This window comes from Phoca vitulina, unplaced genomic scaffold (genome assembly GCF_004348235.1).
Source record: "Phoca vitulina isolate PV1807 unplaced genomic scaffold, GSC_HSeal_1.0 scaffold41, whole genome shotgun sequence".
NCBI lineage: Eukaryota > Metazoa > Chordata > Mammalia > Carnivora > Phocidae > Phoca > Phoca vitulina.
The window spans coordinates 9,694,053-9,716,276 of NW_022589744.1; the positions used below are offsets into that span (position 1 = coordinate 9,694,053).

At 56.5% G+C, this 22,224-nt stretch overlaps 1 protein-coding gene across 6 annotated transcripts; it reads right to left on the bottom strand.

Moving 5' to 3' along the window:
- Nucleotides 1-1,150: 1,150 nt before the first annotated feature.
- CDC42EP4 (CDC42 effector protein 4) lies at nt 1,151-20,836 on the bottom strand. Of its 6 annotated transcripts, none has more exons than XM_032429680.1 (2): nt 20,695-20,836; nt 1,151-3,220 (listed from the first exon to the last, which is right to left on the bottom strand). In XM_032429680.1, exon 2 carries the CDS (start codon nt 3,121-3,123, stop codon nt 2,074-2,076), a length of 1,050 nt encoding a protein of 349 aa, XP_032285571.1. In that variant the 5' UTR covers nt 3,124-3,220; nt 20,695-20,836; the 3' UTR covers nt 1,151-2,073. The 6 variants fall into 6 exon arrangements, with proteins under 6 accessions (XP_032285571.1, XP_032285573.1, XP_032285576.1 ...); XM_032429682.1 differs by lacking the exon at nt 20,695-20,836 and adding an exon at nt 19,725-19,788; XM_032429685.1 differs by lacking the exon at nt 20,695-20,836 and adding an exon at nt 8,429-8,918.
- Nucleotides 20,837-22,224: the final 1,388 nt, after the last annotated feature.

Consider the following 22,224-nt stretch of genomic DNA (forward strand, 5'->3'; position numbering starts at 1 on the left):
GGGGGTGACCGCTCCCATGTATGTGGGCACCTGGGGGCTTGGGGGGGACACAGCCTCCCCTGGTTTAGTAACAACTTTGCCAACCCCATTGCAGTGACTAGGTCTGCAGCCCAGCCCTGTTAAGAGAGGCAGGATTCCTGTATCACAGATGAGCAGCTAAGGGACTAGGTAGCCAAGGGCCCCAAACTGGGAAGTGGCAGGGGGTGGGGGGCACCACAATCCCAGAGCCCCCAGGGCCTGCCCAGGCAGACGGGCACATGAGCCCTGTGCTTCCAGAGACTGGGGAGCAGCGCAGGAGGGGAGGGCCCCAAAGGGACAGGGAGAGAAGCCACCTCAGGCCCCGAGTGCCACGAAAGCACAGGTAGCCCAGGACCCCCCCCAGCACCCCCACCCCCCCCCACCCCCACCTCCAAACAGCCCCCCCCCCAAGCAGAGACACCCCCCCCCCGCGCCCCACGGGTTTTTTTTTTTTTTTTTTTTTTTTAATGTTTCCTCACTGTTTTAACAATACCATGAAAAAAATATACAGTTTAGAATCTGGAACTGACCACTGGGTCTGCATGGGTTTCAAGGGTAGCTGGCTGGGGCTGCACGGCCCCTTCTCATTCCTCCCCTAGTGGGAGCCGCGCTACTAGAAACAGCACCGGAATCAGGAACTAAGTTAGTGTCTGGATCAGGATCTGACAAAACACGGCAGACTAGAGCAGCTGCGCCCGCCGGCCCCGGCCTGGCTCCCGTGGTACTTGTGTCTGTCCCCTCCCCACACCGCTACAAGGGGACAGGAGAAGGTGGGTTAGCTTATTCCCAGGACAGGAAAATCAGCATCCGTTAACCCTGGGCCACACACCCAAGCTCCCACTCAATCCCCTGGGGCAGGGTTATAAGGGCCAGAGTGAAATTCGAATTTCAAAAGAACCAATCATTTTTTTTTTTAGCATAAGTATGTTCCAAACGTGGCACAGGGCATACTTAGGTACTAAAAAATTATCCTCTGTATGCCCGATATTCTAATTTATGTCAGCATTCTAGTTTTGTTCTGCTGTTAAATCTGGCAACTCCATACCCTCAGGGCCCTCAGGAGTGGGGGAGGGGGTCCTGCCTGAAGGAAGAGGAAGTAGTGTGCGTGTGTGTGTGTGTGTGTGTGTGTGTGTGTGTGTGTGTGTGTAGGGGGGGGAGTAATCCAGTCAAAAAAGCTTTTTATCCCTCCATAGGAATGATATATTATTTTTTAAAAAAAATCATCTTCCAGAAATTTTCTACACCGGCTGCCTTCAATTGTTAGTAGCTATGGGGTGGGAGGAGGGACAGACATGCACGGACACCCACCCCATACAGTTCTAAATAAAGTCTGGAAGCACTTAGTATAAAGGTTTTCTAAAAGGATCTGATTTTCCTTCCGGCGGCAGATCTGCTAACGCTGTTCCAGATACCGCTCTGGAAGGATTTAAACATGACAAGAAGAACAAACAAATCAACAGGGACCGAGCGAGTGAGTGCCCAGCCTGTTCCTAGTGTCATCCTGGAAAGAGCCCCTTCTAGAAAATTCAAGAAGCCCGGGGCCTCCTTTCGTTCCCCATCCCGTTCTTGTCCCCTGGAAGGGGCTGCGTTTAGTGCACACATCTGGTCCGGCTTTGCTCCGAGGGGCTCCAGGCTTGTGGTGCAGGAGCTGGGGATGAGGGACGGAGGGGCCGGGGGCCGTGACCACCCTTCCTCCTGCCACACGCCACCAGTCGCAGCAGAAATGCCAGGAGAGGGAAGGTGAGCCAAGCGTCCTTAGCCGTGGCCCCCGGCCACCCCGGGGCTGAGCTGCGGCGGCCGCACGAGGCAGGAACTTGGCCGCCAGCTGTCATCCACCTGAGGCCGGGGCGGAGGGAAGGGACGGCTGGTTCCCGTCCCGCAGCGCTCAGCAGGGCTGCGCCCACCCTGCAGCCCCCGCCAGCTCCCCGCGCCCGGAAGAGTCCAGGGTCTGCGGCCGAAGCCGGGCTCTTGGCTGCCCTGCACGGGACGGGGCAGGGAAGGGGGCGGCGGCCCCGGGGGCAGGGAGGAGACGGAGCCCCGCCGGGAGCCCCTCACTCACACTCGGATCTCCTCATCCTCCTCCTCGTCCATGAAGGAGAACTCCTTGTCGGGCTGCCGGGCCAGTGGGGCCCGGGCCCTGTCGGGGCCCCGGGAGGCCGGGCTGCGCTCGTCCAGGACGCCCGAGGTGCAGCTGGACAGGGAGCTGCTGTCCCGCGGGGTGTGGCTGCCCTCGCTGCGGGCCGAGGCCGGGCTGGGGGCCGCCGCCCACCCCTCGTCCTGGGGCAGGTCCCGGCCCGCCGCGCCCTCCTGCCTGGCCCGGGGAGGGGCCGCCGCGGCTGCCAGGGGAGCCTGCAGGGCGCCGCTGCGGGCCGTGGCCCCGTCGTCATGATAACCGCCATCCTCCTCCTCCGGTTCCCACTCCTCCTTGTCCATGATGCTGAGGACGTCGCCCAGCATGGACGGCCCCAGGTCAATGTGGAAGGACATGATGGACTCGGCGTGCTTGAGCCCCAAGCCGGCCTTGGGCACGACGGGCAGCTCTGTCAGGTCCCCGAAGGCCTGCTCGTCCAGGAGGGGGTCCGGGGAGTGGGGGGCGGCGGCCCCGTTCCGCCGAGGCCCAAGCTCCCCCTCGCCCGCCTCCTCCTGGCCGCCCTCCCCGGCGCTCGCCTTCTTCACGGGGCTGGACGACAGGCTCTTGGGCAGCTTGCCAGAGCCCTTCTCGGCCGCCTCCTTCTCGTTCAGCTGGGGCAGGGACATGGCGTTCTTGACGAACAGAGCCGAGTCCCGCAGGGAGCCCAGCATGTCCCTCTGCTCCCGGTCCCCCCGGGTCACCGACTGCGACCGCTTGCTGCCCCGGAACTTCCGGGACAGGAGGCTGCGTTTGGAGGACGAGGAGGAGGCCTGCTCATCCAGGGACTCACCGTCCAGCTCGCCAGCCTTGCTGTTGAGGAAGGAGGTGTCCCCAAAGGCATCCCCCGCCCGGCCCACGTGCATGGTGTGCCGGAAGTCGCCCAGGGGGGCGCTGATCATCTCGGCCGTGAGGTCCACGCGGGAGCGGCGCTTGGAGTGCACCGAGCTGGACACGAGCTGCTTGAGGATAGGCATCGTGCTGGGGGGCGGGCCTCCCGAGGGCGGCAGGCGGGTCGGGGGTCAGATCTGAAGTCCGGCGGGTGGAGGGGGTGACAAGGAGGAGATCATAGGGCTGCAAGGAGAGAAGAGCAGGCAAAGGGTTAACCCTGGCTGGCCGCACAGCACCAAAGCGCACCGGCCTAGGGGCTGCTACTCAAACCTCAGCTCTCCTACCAAAACGAACCGCCGTGAAATAAGCCGGCAGTTGGTGTCATAACCCTGCCTCCTCTTCACGCCCAGGCACTCGGGTTAGGGGAGCGCTTTTTACAAATCCGGGTGGAGGTCGGACACGCTCTCCCTGAACCCGGGAGAAGGATGTCGTCTCCCCCAACCAAGATGCTGCCAGAGCAAACACAACCACACTGAAGGATGTGGAGGTACACAGCGAGTCCACGCGGCAGCTCAGGGTCAGACACGTGCTCTAAGTTCTTCCTGCCGTCTGACCTCAATCTCTGAAGTCAGTGGACACCTTAACCTGAGTCACAGCCCTCAGAGGAGGGAGCCAACAGGACGGGCCCCAGAGACGCTGCCCAGCATCTCCACAGATGTGGGTGGCCAGGCTCACCTTCTGAATCAGAATTGGGGCGGGGTTGCTGGGACCCACAGAACCAGCTCCCCAGCCTTCCAGTCCTTGCTGGGTGTTCCATAAATGAGGACCCCGCCTGCGACTTCTCTACTGTGGGGCCGAGCTCTTTGCCGAAGACTCACTCTGTGCCTCTTGGGGATGAAGAGGACTGCCTCCTGATTTCTTTAATCATTAAGGGTGTGGGAAGGCAGGGACTAGGTGGTCTGGCCCCCGAGATCTGCAGACCCAGGCCAGGGCGGGTAGCTAACCAGAACAGAAGATCAGCAGAGGGGACCCCAGGAGAGCCTGGGCCGTCTGCAAGTTCGAGGTACCACACACACAGCTCCTGGCAAGCACCGAAATGAGGTCCCGTGTTGGAGCCAAACCAGCCCCTTCCCCTCCCGGAGCGACCTGCCCCAAATGCTAAACCCAGTAGTGCAGGGCTGAGCAGGGTGGGGAGACGTGGTGTCGACCACCAGTCTTGCTAATGATTCTCAACTCTACCTTCACGGCAGGCCCACCCTTCCCACTGCAAAGCACAACCTATGGGAACCCCATTGGTTTCTTCCTCACCCCTAAGGCTGCCTCCCACTAGCCCACCACATCCTGCCTGGCCCCTGACACCAGCCCAGCAGATCCCCATTTTTCCCCTTCTATCCCTCTCCAGACCATTCATCACCTTCTATCTAAAACAAAACCCATCCAGGACTCCCCAGTGCAGACCCCTGGATCTGGCCACCAGTCCTCGCCTCCCTCCCTCCCTCCTCAGTGCCATTCCTTGGTGCCCCCCTACCTCTGCACTCGGCCCCAGCCCCTGAGCGTCTGCCTTCTGGACTCCAGGACTGGACAAATGCAGGTCCCTGCTAGAGTACCCTGTCACCTGGCTCACCCAACGTCCTTCCGGGCTCAGTGGAGACGTCACTTCTGGGAAACGCCCTCTCGGCCACCCAGCACTCCGGATGCCCCCTCTCTCGCAGGCACCGCTCCCTCCTTCTATTCCCACCCACGGGGCTGTAATCTGCCCACTGGACTCTGAGCTTCCAGAGGGGGTTCCAAGGGGCCTGCTCACCGCTGAAGCCCGTCTAGCAGACCTTGTTCAAAGGCAGCACCTCCATCCTGCCCTCCGGGCTCCACTTCAGCCTGCAGACCGCTCCGGGGTTCCTGGCCCAACCTCTCTGTGTCCTCCAACCACCCCCCCCCCCCACCCCCCCCCCCCCCCGCCCGCCAGCCCCAGTGCTCTCACTCCTTGTGAGAGAGCTGCTGACGCCCAGTCTGATGGCTCCCAACCCCGTGCCTGCCCCAGGCAGTCCTATGCTCGTCACTCTGGCAAACAAAGTCCTGTAGGACGTGAGGCGGGAGCCAGGCACTGGGGCAGACCTGCCACACCAGTGACCTGGGCTGGGCTCCGAGCCAGGGGAGGACTCTCCTGGATGGCCTTGAGATGACCCACTATGGCCAGTCAGCTCTCCCTCCTCATGTTCCTCTTTCTCCCCACCAAACCCTCAGGCGACTTAGCTTCCCTTACCCCTAACCTGAATCCTCCCTCCAGACCACGTCCTGGGATCTAACCTCTAAATAATTAGACATGCATCAGCTAGACCAATTGGCCAACATTTTCTATAAAGGGCCAGAGACTCAAGATTTCTGGCTTTGTGGAAGATACCGTCTTTGTAGTTAGTAGGAAAGCAGCAACAGACCCTATGTAAACAAAGGGTATGGCTGTGTCCCAATAAAACTTTATATATAAAAACAAGTTGTGGGCCAGATTTGGCCCATGGGCCATAGTTTGCTGACTCTTACACTCATGGAAACTACTGGCCTCAGGCTCATCCCCTCGCCACTGCTCAGAAGAGGGTCACCCTATGTGACCCTGAGTTCACAGGCCAACTTTTGGGGGAAAACTTTCTTTGGCTAAAAAGGAGAAAGGGAGTCTGCAGTTGGCCTCAGACTTGTTAGGAGCAGAAGGAAATCAAACCAGGTTTCTAGCGACATCTTGATACTAGGGAATCCCTCAGGCTTCTGTGGGCACCAGGCAAGAATGGAAAGGGCTCATGTCTGCAACCTGCCTGTGGTCTAGTGCCTGCCTCTGGTCACAGAGTCCTGGGATCTCAGAGCTGGGAGGAAAGGGACACCCAGGGCAGCCCCAGAAAACAGGTATACTGAGGCAAAGTGACTCATCCAGGTCTGTGCCCCAAAGGGCAGAGCTGGGCGAGAAGCTGGTCTCCCAGTCCAGTGCTCTCTCTACTCTGCTCCAGACCTTTCTCTGGCCTTTGGTGGGTAGCGTCCCTCATCAGTTACCATGACCAACAAAACGCCCCTCCCTGCTTCCGGGCCAGGGGAGAAAAAGGAGGAGCCTGGCTGCTTCCTCAAATGTCTCCAGGCCAGCCAAATGTCCCCTGGGTGGGGGGGGTGGGTGCAAAATTGCCCCGGGTCGAGAACACAGCTATGAAACTAAAGCTTATGCTATTTACCAGGTAAACAAAAAAAAAGAGGGGAGGCAGGGCAGGGGGCATAAAGGGCTAGAATCGTGGGAACACATGACATGAATTTCCAGAGCTGCGTTAAGGGTTTTGATGTAACAGCAGGAATCCCCAGACCCACTGAGCAGCTTCCATCCAGCACTGTGGTTTCCCGATCTGAAGTGGGCCTCACAGAGAAGAGAAATACGAACCACAGACCCAGCTGCCAGGGCCTCAGCAGACCTGGTGAAGAGCCCTGTGGCCACTCACAGGGACCTGGTACTCTGGCCATCATAACTACAGGACAGAAGGGTCCCATCAGCCCCTGCTTCTATCCTGGCGGGTAAAACAGGAGAAGAGGTAAGAGAGGCCAGCAGGGAAATCCGCAGGCCAGCCCCCAGGGCCCCAGTACCCGGCTTGGCCCTACACCCCAGAAAGAAAGCGAAAGTCTAGCCAATGCTCTCTGCTGCTTGTGGTCTCACTCCCCGGGGGTAGGAATGAGGCTTTCTGGCTTATAAAAAACCAAACCATCTCCAATACCCAGCATGAAAAAGTCTCGAGAGAGTTGGGGCCTGTATGGAGTCACCTACCCATCTCACTTGTCCAGCAAGGAGTCCTGGAGCCCGGCCAAGGTCTGGGCCTCTGGAATCCTAGAGCTCAGACCAGATGGGGCAGGCTTCAGGGCTGGTGAGAACCCTAAGCTTTGAACACAGAACAATGTGGGGGTGATAAATACCAAGATTAAGGACCAGCAGGTGGCCCGGGGCCAGTCCTGGGGGCAGGTCAAGAGACCTAAGAGCCCACCAGGAAGGGGATCGTGCCAAAGAGAGCTGTGTCTTTGGCAGGGGGCGTTGCTAAGTGCAATGACTCAGCTCTGGGGAAGTGGCTAAAATAGGCTGCCCGATGACAGGGCGGCCACTCCCCACCCCACCCCGGAAGCATCATATCCCACTTTCCTGGCAGAGCAAAGGAAAACCGAGCAGGAACTCATGGCTCTCCCTCACTCTCCCCAGCCTCTGATGGAACTGGACTCCTCTACCCTTGACCCCACCAACCACATAACATTCCTTTAAGGCAGGCGCAGTGAGCCCTCCCTGGAAGGCCAGGCCCCCGGTTGGTTGAGCCCAACCACACCCTCAGCTCCGCTCTGTTCCTGGGACTCCAGAGGACAGCCCTTGCCTGGACCCCTCACCCATGCTTGCTGGCATGCTGCACACAGAGCACCGGCCTCCCAGATCAGCCAGTCCAGCGGCAGCTGGATGGACAGAAGGACAGGCTGGACAAAAGCACTCCTAAAGCCCCAGGCAGTGGCCGGTGGCTGGCCACCTGACCAAGGCAGGAGAGAGAACTGGGCTCTCCCGGGGCAGGGCAGGCTTCCCACTTTGCAGCTGACCTGCAGCTCACCCTGCTTCAGAGGACGCACGCTTCAACGCTCCCCTGCACGGCCACTGGGGAGCTGCCCCTCCATCAGCTCTGCTGAGCTGTTCTAACACCCGTCCGGGCCAGCCCCAAGCAACGTGGCTGAACAGAAGGGGGTATGTGGTGAAGGACAACCTCAGTCATGGCTGGGAATGGCTACCGGAGGCTTTGTTCATTTACTCATTCATTCATTCATCGACTTCCTGCACACCCACCAATTTTTCCATACTCTTTTAGGCCCTAAAGACAGGGGGGCAGTGAGAATCACGAGGTGGATAAGCCCCCTGCCTTCCGGGGGCACATCTGTAGTGTGAATGTGGGTGCGAGGAAGGGGCTCTGTGAGCCAAGAACTGGATGATGCGAAGGAACCAGGCAGGTCAAGGGCAATCCAGGAGGGAACAGCACATGTGAACACCCAGAGGTGGGAAGAAGCTGGTGGAGTTTGAGGAACAGAATGAAAACCCAGGGGCTGGGGGCCAGGTCCCACAGGCCCTCCCTGGAAGACGAGGTAGGCGTTCAGACGGCATTCTAGGTATGAAAGGAAATCAACGGCAGCTCCTGAGCAGGGAAGTCATCCAATCTGTGCGTCTGGAGGTTTCCATAGCAGCTGGGGTTGCAGCCATGGACGAGGGCAAGCAGGAGCTCAGGGCAAAGAGGATGGGGGCCAGGAGACGGATGACGGGGGGGGCCCATTCAGGGCATGTTTTGGAGGTAGGGACATCAGGAGCTGCTGAGGCCCGGGGCAGGGGGGAGACAGAAAGGGCAGAATCAAAGGGGACTCCAGGCCTTCCAGGCCCCACGCCAAGTCCCACAGGGCTTCTGCAGTGGCAGGTCTCACCTGGTGGGCTATGGGCCTTTGTCCCAGGCGTGCAACCAACATCCCACCACCCAGGAAGAGCTTCACTTGGCCAAAATGGGGGAGGCACTCTGCGGCACAGCATCCGCCTGCTGGAGCCACGTGGAGAAGGGCTTGTGCAAGAAGCTCTGGGAAACGCGGGCCGCACCCCTCCGGGGGCCGCTCCCCTCCGGAAGAGGTTAGGGGGCTCTGGCTTTTGTGGCCGGAGAAAGATTCGGTGCTTTCTGGAACACTTGGCAGCCTTACCCTGCAAAGATAAGAAGTGCTGGCGAAGGCCGGAGAGAGCTTCCCTCCAGCCGTGGGACAAGGGCTGCCGTGAATGGGAGCGAGCCGTGGACGCTTCGATCCACACTGTTACATTGCGGGAGGAACCTCAATGGGGGCTGCATTGTCCTTTTAGCTGACTTTCGTACTATTTGGAACCTTCTACTTCCTTCACGCGCGCTGCCAAAAGCCCTTGGATTTGAAAGTGTGCTGTTTGCACCGGGTGATTAAGACGCACTGTCTTAAAATAATCTGAGCCTGAACAGCCACCAAAAAAAAAAAAAAAAAAAAGTGCAGGATGGGAAGATGAGCTTTCATGACCCCTCCCGTACCACTTGTGTTTCTATGTCAAGTAATCTCCCTAAAATCCTGGGTATGGAGCGACCATTCCCTCAGAGATGCTGAAGCCACATTGAGGGACTCGCCTGAGGTCATGGATGGGAGCCAGGCCTCTGTCCCCACACCAGGGCTCCAGCCAATAAATTAGCCACACACGACCCAAAGTGTGGTCTTGGGGCACCAGCCACCATGGCAGTTTCTGTAAATAATGGCATTCAAGTGAGTAGGATTTAGCAACTTCTCCAGCAGGAACGATGTCAAAGCAGGGGAAAAAGTCACATACCTAGTTATTCACAGAAGCCTTCTTTATCATCTCAAAAGGCTGGAAACCACCTAACAGCTAGGAATAAGGAACTAGTTGAGAGGACGAGGAGTTGTTAACTGACGGACATGCTGCCACGAGGAGTGGGGGCTTACGAAGACCAGGCTGCCACATGGACCACTGGTGGCCACATGTCATCACATGGGAGGAAAGAAACCAGCAGGGCTTCCGCTCGTTTATACAGAGTGATCACAAGTCTACAAGAATAAAGGCTTAAAGGAGTTATGTCAGGCTCGAGAGGACAGAGGTATTTTGTTTCCTTTAATGTGGTAATCTTGTTTTAGTAATAATAATAATAATAATAATAATAATAATAATAATAATATCCTGAAGCATCAAAGGCTTAAGGAAAAGACATTAATTTTAACACCACCTTAGAACAGTCTGGTTCTCAGGCTCAGTGCAAGGCCCCCAGCTTGGGTCTTGGGTCCACTCTCTGTGCCAATATGCACCCCCCACGGATGTCTGTTCTCCCTCCATCCCTCCCCCCAAGCTGGATGCGTGCATTTTATTCTAAGTCGTGTGGGAGGAGAAAGTGGGCAATCTATAGCAACCTGGAATCAAGGGGAGACACGGAGATTAGGACTCCCCCGAAAGAACTCACTCCCCAACAGCTGCTTCCTGACGCCTGAGCCTCTTCAACCGAGCAGGAGAAGATAACAGTCATCCCCTCCACACTGTCACCGGAGACGGGCCAATTTTCCGGTGCCACTAAAGCTCCAGTTGGAGGCCAGCCTCCCACGTGGGTGATCCCACAGTGGGATCCTATCCAAGATGCCCTGGGCAGGTGAAGGTTCTGCTTCTGCTGCTTCTACAGTCCTAGCTCAGCTCTTCTGGAGGCTGCAAGGGAGCAGAGAAAAAGGCTGGGGTCCTACAGGACCACCAGCACCACGGTGCTCCCACAGTTAGCCAACCATCAAGTCCTGTGCGGACAGAGCAGTCCTGTCATTTACCGGCGTCTGCCGCATGCCAGGCATCGTGCTAGGACAGGGGAAACTTGTGCCCCTCTCCCTGCAAGGAGGGTGTCGAGATTGCCCCCATTTTACAGAAAGGGAAACTGAGGCTCAGATGGCGTGAGCCTCACCCCACACAGATCACTCTCACCGCTACTCAATGCTGACTTGAGCCAACTTCTGGCCGACCTCAGACACACGGTTTTCTGAATGAGGTGATGTCTCCCGGCCCATTCAGATGTCCCCAGCTGAGAATGTCCCTGTGCGGGTGGGATGGCACTGGGGAGGCTGCTTCTGGAAAACCCTTGGAATCAAGACTCCCTTGGATGGACTTCCCATCAGAGATCTGCTCTCAGGGATGGCTCAAATGGGCTCTTCCTTACTCAGGATCTCATTCCAGCTTCCTGCTCGGAGGAACCTCCCCTTGTTCTGATTCTCTGGGAGGGGAGAGGTGGGGGGTAGGGAGGACCACCCAGAAGGACTCCCCTGGCATGTTTAGGAGTGGGCTCAGGAGGCCCTGCCTCCAACGTTTCTCATGCCTGCCCCGCTCTAGGCCCCATCTTGTGTTTCATGGTCGTTCCAGCCGCCAAGAAGGAAGACCAGAACCTTGACCCAAGCTAGGCGCCCTGTACTTGCTCCACCACCCCTGCCTTCCTGCCCATCCCGACCAGGCTCACTGACCCAAGGGTGCCACTCTCCAGCCACGCCTGGCCAGATCCCACGTCCTGCAGATGGACACTCCCTGCTTCCTGGAAGAAAGGGAAAGTGAACAAGGCCCTGTTCCAATACCTGCTTCCCCTGGGGATCCCTGCTGGGGAAGTGGGGAGCAGGGTGAGCCCGACCCAGCTCATCAGGACACCAGGCTCTTGCCAGAGCAGGGCTCACAGGGTGAGCTCCACATACTCTGCACCACGCCTTCTCCGTGACTTCTGCCTTCTGTTGCCTCTCTAGGGGTTATTAAATAATTTACAGCTACACTGTCCAACGTGGCAGCAGCAGCCTTATGTGGCTACAGAGCATCTGAAATGTGGGGAGTCCAAATCGACACATGCTAAGGGGTGAAATATACAAAAGGACTTCAAAGATTTAGGACGAAAAAGAAAATGTAAAATAGCTCATTACATTTTGCTATTGATTACATGTTAAGATGATAATATTTGGGGGCGCCTGGGTGGTTCAACTGGTTAAGAGTCCAACTCTTGATTTCGGCTCAGGTCGTGATCTCAGGGTTGTGGGATCGAGCCCCGTACTGGGCTCCGTGCTGGGTGTGGAGCCTGCTTGGGATTCTCCCTCTCCCCCCTCCCTCTGTCCCTGCCTGCCCACCCCGCACACCCCCTCAAAAAAAACCCACATATTTTGAACGTATTGGGCTAATATGTTAATCTCACCTATCTCTTCTTACTTTTTAAAACGTAGTTATTAAAAATGGAAATGATATATGGAACTTGCAGTACCTTCCACGGCAGGTAGATAAATAAAGCAACCCACTGTTCACATTTGGGCGAAAATATTTACATGTTAATAAACTTTAAAGTTCTTTTAAATTAAGTACTAAATTTCTAAATTTTACACCCAGTGGGCCACGAAGGAATGCCAGGTTGTTTCCATTTTGTCTGAACTCTGTAACAAAAATCCTTCTGAGCTTCCGTTTTGTCCGAACTCTGTAACAAAATCCTTCCGAGCTAAATTGGCGCAAGTCCTTATTCCAGAGGATACATGTAAGTGAGTTAAATAACTTTTGTTTCTTACTGTTAACTTATTCTCCAGAAATTTCAACCAAGTTACAGTCCTACTAACGCAGGGCGATGGTGTCCAGTACCAGGTGTTACACCTTTAGTTAGAAACACAAAAAACTCAGTAACCAGCACACTTGCAAACTTGTGATTTGTATTTCTTTCATTATTAAGGACGGTGAGCATTTAAAGCCTGTTATCATTGGCTTCTGTATCCTTTCTCTTGGGAATTGCTTGTTGAAATCGTTTGCCCGTTTTTCTGGGGAAGGGGCTTTACCTTTTCCAATGGATTTGTAGGACTTTTTAAAATATTAAAGCAATTACATTTTTTACCATCATATTTTTCAAATATTTCTGCAAATTTTTCATATACCCGTTTACACTGGGACGATTTTGTTTTCTTTTCCAGAGTGCTTATTAATTTTTACGTAGCCAAATTTGTTTCATGGTTTGTGGCTTTCGAAATATGAAGCAAAGACCTTTCCCACTTCTAAGAGTATGAAAATCTATTTACAAGAGAAACAGGAGGAGACAGAACCCACTTACAACAACAAGACCCAAGACAACAATGACCCAGAATAAACATGACCAAGACCGTGTACGACTTGTAGGAAGAAAACCCACCACATTTAATGGAGGGTATCCAGAAGACTTAAATAAATGGCCTGAAGATTTGATGTGGTGATCAAGTCTATTCCTCGCAAATTAATTTCTTATTTCCTTTCAGTTCCAACATAATCCCACCAGGATTTCTTTTGGGACTGACTGTTTTTAAAGTCCATCTGGAAGAGTAACAACATTAGAAAAAAAATTTTTAGAAAAAAAGTTTAGGGATGTTACCCTACTAGATGCTCAAACACGTTTACAGAGGGGCAGTGTAGACCTGGTTTAGGAATCAACAGACCCGTGAACACAAAGGGGAGTCTGGAGATAGAGTCGTGAGTGGGAGGTATCTGTAGTTTCTGACCATTATAGCTGGTAAACAGGGAGGTTACAATCTTGATTTATATATATTTAATGTCCACCCTACTAAACTTGTACTTTCTCCCACACTTGAATCGTTACCGTTGAACATTTGGGCCTTGTAAATAGACAAGCCCATCATCTGCAACTGATAATAATTCTGTCTCGTTTATTTCTTATTCTTATCTTATTACATCTGCTACAATTGCCAATATAATATCGAATAACACTGCTGACATGAAGCACCTCTGTTCCTGGCACTTGACCGTAATATACTCAACTTCCGGCATCGGATACAGTAGCCACTGGCCACAGAGGGCTGCTGAGAGCTTGAAATGTGGCTAATGTCACCAAGGGACTCAATCCTTTATTTTAAATATTTAAACTTAAAAATTGATGCTAGATGCAGTTTTTGGAAAAACTTATGTTTAAAACATACTTGAGTATATGAATCTGCTTTTTCAACTCTGAACTTTCAGAGACTCAGATTCAGATTAAATATCTGTGCAGTTTAGCATCCAAATGAGGATGAGCTACAGGAATAAAATACACACTGGATTTTGAAGACTTTCTATGATAAAATAATGTAACACATCTCATTCATTTTTTATGACTATGTGGTGAGATGGCAATCTTTTGGATATGTACTATGTTAAATAAAACATATTAAAATTAATCTCACCCGTCTTTAGTTTTTATTATTATTATTACTTTTTTTTTTTTAAAGATTTTATTTATTTGACAGAGAGCGAGATAGCGAGAGCAGGAACACAAGCAGGGGGAGTGGGAGAGGGAGAAGCAGGCTTCCCGCTGAGCAGGGAGCCCGACGCGGGGCTCGATCCCAGGACCCTGGGATCATGACCCGAGCCGAAGGCAGACGCTTAACAACTGAGCCACCCAGGCACCCCCCGTCTTTAGTTTTTAAAATGTGGCTACCGGAGGACGGAAGGTTAAATACGTGGCAAGCAGGGTACTCCACGGGCAGTGCTGTTCTTGAGGGATCTCTGCTAATCATGATGCTCACCACCGGATTCATTCTTGTTCATTTTAAGAGAATTTATAGTTCTTAAGAGTTTATAAGAAAATGAAGCCAGTAACGTAGCCAGCCAGGGAAAACTCACTACAGCTTAATTTACCCTTTAATGGCTGGAAAACATAGAAGCAACTGTCCAACCTTGCTCAGCGACTTGTGATCAAGGGAACTGTGGAGTAACATGTCTCAAGAGTGGGCTGTGCCGGCTCTCAGGCCGGCCTAGGAACCTACTCTGGGCAGGGATATCCTAGCCCTGACCTGTGGATCTCAGGTGGACAGGCCCTTCCTGGACCATGGTATGAGAAAGGGAACTCACATTCCCTGAGCTTTTATTCTGCACCAACCAGCTGCTTTATCTTGACCACAGTGCCTTTAAAAAAATAAATAAATAAAACGAGTAATAACACCATCCTGTCTTCTTCCCCACAATCCCACTGAGTTATCATCATCCCCATCTTGCAGATAAGACTGAGGCTAATATGGTGAGCACTGTGAAGTGTGCAAGACTGTTGAATCACAGACCTGTACCTCTGAAGCAAATAATACATTATATGTTAAAAAAAAAAAAAAAAAAGAAGATAGCAGGAGGGGAAGAATGAAGGGGGGGAAATCGGAGGGGGAGACGAACCATGAGAGACGATGGACTCTAAAAAACAAACTGAGGGTTCTAGAGGGGAGGGGGGTGGGAGGATGGGTTAGCCTGGTGGTGGGTATTAAGGAGGGCATGTTCTGCATGGAGCACTGGGTGTTATATGCAAACAATGAATCACGGAACACTACATCAAAAACTAATGATGTAATGTATGGTGATTAACATAACATAATAAAAAAATAAAGAGTAAAAAAAAAAAAAAGAAGACGACTGAGGCTAAGAGACAGCAGTGCGTCACCAAGCCACACACACTTGCTAGGGACAGAGCAGAGAGAAGGGTCTCAGGATCCGCCTGATTTTGAACCCTGGGCTTTTCCCCCCTCCACCAGAAGGGGTACCAGGGAGGGTCAGAAGCCATGCTGGGACCCCGGCCTCTGAGATATGAAGATTCTGGATGTATGAACACCCAAAGGATACACAGTTCTTTATTATTATTATTATTATTCATTTGAGAGAGAGAGATCACAAGCAGGAGGGAGACACAGAGGGAGAGGGAGAAGCAGATTCCCGACTGAGCTGGGAGACTGACATGCAGTCGACATGGGGCTTGATCCCAGGACCAGATCATGACCTGAGCCGACGGCAGACGCTTAACCATCTGAGCCACCCAGGCACCCCAGGATACACAGTCTACACAGGATTTCAGGTTAAAAATGTCTCTAGCCTGGGCACTCCATTCCCCACCACCCCAGGGAAAAGTACAGATAAATCCTGGGAAACACAGACCACAGCCTGCCACCAGAACCCCTGTCCTGCTCCCCCACGGCTGGGTACACGCCACTCTCCCCAGCAGCTGCCTCACCTTTATCTCTGCATTCACCTCCCTCCTAATCCCAGAACTGTGTGCTCTGGGCCCAGGGAGGGAGGCGGTGAAGACAGTGGGAGTAGGGAGGAGAAAGCCTCCTCACCTCCTGGGAGTTAAAACAGCCCTGGAAAGAAGGAGAAGGCATGACCCGTGACCCTTTGGGGGGGGGGGGGACAGGAAACTACAAGGGAGTCAAGAAGATCAAGAGCCGGTGACTCAAGGGTATTCAGCAACTTTGCTTGTTTACAGCGCTCTTCCTGGAGACGTGTTTCCCCCAGCCTGCCACCGGACAGACAGACGGACGGACACAAGCACCCAGCTGCCATGGCAGAGGGAAGAGCTGGGAGAGAGGAAGAGGTGCGGGGGGGCGGGGGGGTGTGGGGTGGAGTGGGGGCCCAGCACGGGGCAGGTCCCCCTCACCTGGGAGTGGCCCTCTTGCTCCTCCCTCCTGCCCAGAGCTTCTGCCTCAGAAAGCAAGCAGCTGGGCTTGAAATCAGATCTGCCAGGCCCTGTTTGGTTTCACTTCCCTTCTCCTGAGAGTGGGGTGCTCAGTGGAGGAGTGGGGACGGAGAGGACACTCCAGGCTCTCCAGAGGGAGCGGGCGGATCTGGACTCACTCCAAATGGTCTTGGCCTTGCCGGGGCATGCGGGGCGGAGGTGAAGAGCATGGACCCCAGAGCCAGACGCGACCCCCACCCCACCCCACCCCACCCCTCCCCCAGGCCTGGCCCTCACGAGCTTCTAGCTTTACCTACTTCCCAGCGTCACTGCGAGGTTTAGATACGCTCCCACAGGCCAAGCCCTCGGCACCACACGCAAGGTGGCCGCTCACCTATGTGCTATGAAGGTGCTGCGACGTGTTCTCTGGCTCTCAGTGGATACCCCCTGTCTGTACCTGGAGACGTAGGAGGAAAATTCCAGCAGCCCCAGTGACACACACCCTGGCCAAGTTCAGGACGACCCATGATTAACCTGGGACACCTACCTCAGTGCCACCTGAGGATACCCCATCCAAAAGGCTCTAGGGCTGACCCTTTTCAAAGTCCTTGGAGGGTCCCCGGGATGAGGCGTTGCAGGGGGAGGAGTCCTCCAAGCTTCTGAGGCCCAGGGGCAGACTGTAGTCCCCACCAGCCGCGGGTCCGGCAACCTGAGACTTGGTTTCTAAGCCCATCTGACTTCCTCCTTCCAGATCTTTTCGTGATACAGCAGGGAAGAGCCCGGCTTCTCTCAGACAGAACTTATACTCTTTCTGATTTCAGCTTGATTGGGGGGGGGAGGGAATGAGGCGAAGGTGGGACAAAAGAGCCCCCTGCCCTTCCTCTCTAGGATGAGGGCTGGATAACTCAGGAATCTGGGGCGCTCTGGGTGCTACCAGCCTCAGATAAGGCGCAAACCCTCCACACCCTCCACCCCCGATAAAACACCGCCTGGTTCTTTGGACCTAATCCAACTCTCAACAGAGGTGTAGAAGCTGCAGTGGAGCCCAGAGAAGGCTCCTTTTGTGTTCTCCCGGGGTCAAGGCAACAGTGTAAGGAACAGAGAAGGGCTGCAGGCAGTGGGCCCCTGAGGGTACGAAGGAGGGGCAAGGAGCAGAAGGTGGAGGGCAGAGCCTGGCTTCACGGTCAGCCCGGGAAGACCCGAAGCTGGGGTCCAGTGGGCAGCCCACCTTCAGTCACTGCAAGAACAGGGTAGACACAGGTGTATGGAGAACCTGGAGACTCCCCCAGGGAAGCCGGAGGCTGGCCCCAGCCCCCCACCCCATGGCCAGGGCAGAAGGCGGTAGCCTGAGCGGACCTGGCTGAGCGAGAGAGGCTGTTCCCGAAGACACACTCGGGCACTGCTGCCTTGCCGAGCTGCAAGCCATCAGTGCCTAGGGGAGACTCTGATGTACGTTTCTGGAAGGGAGCCCAAGGCTCCACAAGCGGTGTATTTTAAACTGGAGCTTCAAGAACACGCTGAGTGGGAATGTGGGAAAGTAACAGCTTCAACTTCCTCGGCCGCACACCGCGAGCAGACAAGGGCCACATCCAGCCACACACCAGTCCCTCCCGGCGCGACCATCCACCTCCCTGTCCAGAGAGGGCTGGCACGGGTCTGTCCTCCCCTGAGCACCCCAGAAGTCTTCACTAGAGCAGGCCTTCAGGACTCTGCCAGCTGGCTCCAAGGTTTGGTTCCTTTTCCCAAGGTTGAGGGAGGAAAAGCCTCCAGTACATAGGTCAGAAGACCTAAGCTTGGGTCAGCCCTCTCTCAGCTTCCAGGGCAAGATTGCGCAAGCCCCGTCCCTCCGCCCCCAAGCCTTATCTCTGGCATCAACCCAGATCCTGTTCCTCCAAGGGACAGACTCCTCCCTCCCCACCTAGGGCCAAGCTCCTCTGAGCCTGTGGAACGTCCAGCCAAAGGAAGCTGGACACGCTGCCCGGCAGGAGTCCTGGGCTCTCCACTCCCACCAACCCAAACCAGCGAAGGGAAGAAAGATTGGGTGGGAGAGTGGGGGAGGGGGAGAATGAGAAAGAGAAAGCAGACGAGGGAGCCTGGCCAATATCAAACACCTTGCCTGCCACACCGGGGCACAGCCTGTCCCGGCCCACAGAAATCAATCAGCCCCTCCAAAGGTGGAGGGGGTTGGAATCCTTGAACAGAGCCAATCTGGGGCCCTTCTGGGAAAGCGCCTGACTTGTCAAGAAGGGTCTAAGATTCCTCTCCCAGGTTGACATCCGCCCGGGGTGGGACTGGGGGATCCAGCCCATTTTGTAAATAAGACTCTCCTTCGCTTGGGACTCCGTGGGCTCCAGTCCTGTTGAGGGCTGGACGGTCAGTCTCTAAGAGGCAGCAGGACAGAAGTCATTTTGGGTCTGCACACTCGATTGGGAGGAGCATCAGTGAGTGGGCACGTGTAAGAGAGAAATGAAAGAGAAAAAGAGGGGTCAAGAGAAAAAAGGGCAGAAACCCCAGATAATGGAAAGAATGTTCCAAGCGGAGGCATGAGCTAGGGAGTTTAAAATGAACCCTGGCTCATCAACGAGCAAGGGTCTGTGAGCTCAGGGAGACATCCGGGGGGCTGGGATTCACCCCAAACCGCCACCTCTTGGGAGCAGACTCACTTTATCACACCAGCCCACTCCCAGTCCTTGCGTGGGTCACCAGGACCCCTGGGAAGACCAGAACCCACTGGGGTATCTCCCCTAGGTTCATGGAAGCCCCCCGCTGTGGGAAGCAGCAGCTGTGCTCAAGGAGGAGAGGGGTGAAGTCCACATTTGGAGGAGATAAACTACCCTAATCAGTTAGTCACATGGGCAGCTCACACAGGGCAGCTGGTGAAAACTGGAGCCCACGAGGCACCCCCACACTCGGGGCACGGTCCTAGCTACCGCACAGGGATGGCGCCTCCCAAGACTCCAGAGGATGCCCCATTCTTGTTCTGGGAGCCTTGGAGCCACCTAGAGGCCTGGATGGGCCCAGCCTTGGGCCAGCAAACTCCCCATTTCTGGGGGAAATCCACAGCTCGGCTTCCCCTTCCTTTGTGCCCTGTTCTTTGTTCTCTTAAAATTCAGTCCATCCTGCTGGTGGTCCCCTCCTCCACCCCAGCCTCAGAAAGGGGGCGGAGGCGGCGGGGAGTTATTAGAAAGCCAGACTGTTCGAAGAAGTTGCATTATAGGAGGCCCTCCCGCACCCGGGCCCCTCATTGTTTACGCTGGCTGCAGGGGGGAAGCTTTCCCTGGTCCAGATGGCTGCTGAGGGTAAGGATGAGGGAGAGCCTCCCTCCAGCGCCACAAACCCTCAAGAGCGGAGCAGCAGGCTTCAGCGGCTCGGGGACCCCTTCCGCTTTCAACCGCTCCGATACACACGGGCAAAGAATAGGCGCCGCGGCCGCAGCTGAGGGCGTGGGAGCCAGTCAGATTGCAAAGGGTGACAAGAAAAGAGAAAGCATTGTATTTCCCCTCCATTCTCCCAGGGACAGAAAGAAAACTTCCCAAGCCGGGGCTGCAGTATCTCTACGGGAAACACCAGGAATCTGGTTTGAGTTAGCAGAGCACCCCTCCCCCAGCCACACACACGCACACACACACACACGCACGCACGCACACACACACGCACGCACACACACACACACACACACCCCACTCCGGCTCAGTCCTCTCCCAGGAAGCCCGCCCAGTACAGCCCTCCAGCCCCGGCTCCGGGTTCCAGCCCGGCTCTCCCGGGCCCGCACTCACCCGCGGCGGCCCAGGCCGCAGGGCAGCTGGTGGGGGACGCACCGGGGACAGGGGCAGTTTTGTACCCCCGGCTGGGGGCGCTCCGGGGAGGGGGCGGAGCCAGAGGGGGCCGACCGCGGCTCCACCGCCCCCGGCGGGTGATTAAACCATTAACCGACCGCTCGCGGCCGCCGGCCACGCCAGCAGCGCTTGGCCCCGGGCGCACCCGGCGCGCCAACCCCGCGCGTAGCCCCTTTCCCGGGGCCGCCGGCTCGGCTGCGCCCCACCCCGCCGGAGGCGCCGCGGCCTCTCCAGCCCCGGCCTCTCCCGCCGCGGCCTCCAGGTCTTCCGAAGAGGGGGGCGGGGCGGGAGAGTATTTGTTTCCTCGGCCGGTCCCTTCCAAGCAGCTCCTTCCTTCTTTTCTCCCCGCCCGGTGACACTGGGTGGCGTGTGCTGCAGTGTGTGTACGAGAGCGAGCGCGTGTGTGCACGCCTCCGCCACTACAGGCGAAGAATTCGGTTCTTATTCACGGAGAACTCCGTGCGCACACACGCCCCCCTCGCGGAGACTGCGGGCGGCGCGCCGCGATGGTGGTGCCCCTGCCCACCCCGGAGCACACCCCACTCCCCGGCAGCGGGCAGATCTTTAAAGCCGGGGACCCCCCACCCCCCCCGTGTCACCCGCTCCAGCAGCGCCTGGGGCCGGACGCCGAATCCCAGTCTGCGGAGAGGAAATCGAGGCGGAGCGCGGCTTCCCCGGCTCTCGGCCGCCCCTCCTCCCCAAAGCCCGATCGGCTCGGACACGGCGTGCGCGGCTCCGGGTCCCAAGCACCCGGGCCGCCCCGCACGCGCCCCGGCCCGACCCTTCCGCCCGGGGGCGGGCGCAGGAGTGTGTGTGTGTGGGGGGGGGGGGTCTCTGAGCCCTCCTCCCCGCCCCTCTGGGGGCTTCAAGCCCACCCAGGCCTCGCAGGGCGCAGGCGGCTGTCGCCTACCTGGGTCCCCAGAGACGCGAGCGCCCGGCCGGCGCGGCTGCGCTGTCCCCTCCGTGGGCTCCGAGCGGCACCGGGGCTGGAGGCCCATGTCAGCGCCGGCGTCGGTTTCCCTCTGGCTCTCGGGCTTTCTGGGCGGCGAGCCTCCCGGACACTCCCCTCCCAGGCTCCTCCCGCGCCCTCCCTCCCGCGCCCTCCGCGCTGAAGTCACGGCGCCGCCGCAGCCAATGGCGGCTGCCCACCCCCGCCCGGCCGCTCGGCCTCCGCGGTTCAAATGGGCCAGTGTGAGACCGTCGGAGCTCCGAGTGGGGCGGCTGGGCCGGGGGTGGGGAGGGAGGGCGGCCGGAGCCGGGCCGGTGGGGTCCCGGGGAGACCCGGCGGTGGCCGGGAACCAGTGCCCCCCGCCCCCTGCCTCCCGGCCCGGCACCGACGGGAGAGCGGAGCCCGGGGGTCTGCGCCGCCCAGGCGGTGGATTCGGTCCCGGACTCTTGCTGGAAACGAGAGGGGCGGGGGGGTGGCGGCCCCAGGCCAGCCCCGGAGCCGGTGTAACAGGGGGTTGGGGCGGGGTCACCTGGCTTTGATCGGCCAGCTTTCCGGAGGCCTGAGTCCTGGGCCTCCTGAGTATCCGCGGAGACTAAGTTCTGCTCGGAGCGAGCCTGTAGGACGATGAACTCCTGAGTCCCAGAGGAGCAGGCCTTGGGCTCGATTCACCGAGGAATAGCTTCCCCTTGTAAATGGTTATTACCAAAGTAATAAACGCCAGTGGGGAGGTGCTGCCCAGGAAAGTGGACGAGCGCATTGTGGCAGTTCCCTTGCTGCGGCAGCTAGCTTCCCTGGGTTTTAAAGCAAGTCAGGAGTGGCGGGGGGGAGGGGGGGAGGGTGGCATGCGACTCTTGATCTCGGGGTTCCACCTTGGGTGTAGAGGTTACTTAAAAATAATTTTTAAAAAAGTAAAAATAAATAAAGCAAGTCAGGCCGTGGTGGTGTGCGGGCTGCAGACTCCCTCCGCTCCCAGCCCACGTGGCTTTCCGTGGGATCCTTCCGTGGGCCCCTTTGGGCTGGTGCCTTACCCCACACTGCTGACAGCTGGAAGCTCTTCACCCCCGCGACTGGCGGTCCTGAAACCACAGCTTAGTCTTCTCTGTCCGGAGAAAACTTACCTGATTCGCTGGGGCACCGCCCCCGCCCCCTCCTTCCCTCCATTTTTAACACATTATTTTGTCTTTTAGGGTCAGCTGTTCAGCAATTTGTTGTCCTTTTTACGGGTGTCTGGGGTTTGCCCTTCCCAGTTAGATTACACAGCAATTAAGCATACCTCCAGGACAAAGTCCTCACCCCTTTGTAATCCTGCTGCTCCTTATCAGAATTCAGTGCGTGCGGTGCCAGGGAGGCTCCTTCCTCAAGCACTTGCCATTCATTGTGGTTTGTCTTTGGGGCAAAGATGTGTAAAACCCAACCCTGCCTTCAGGATGCCCACAGGGGATGTAGGCTGTCTCTCCGCCTGCCCCCGCCCCAGGAGCGCGGTCGGTGCTG

What these genes read in the sequence shown, in the direction of transcription:
- CDC42EP4 (XM_032429680.1), bottom strand. Translation starts at nt 3,123, where the DNA reads ATGCCTATCCTCAAGCAGCTCGTGTCCAGCTCGGTGCACTCCAAGCGC.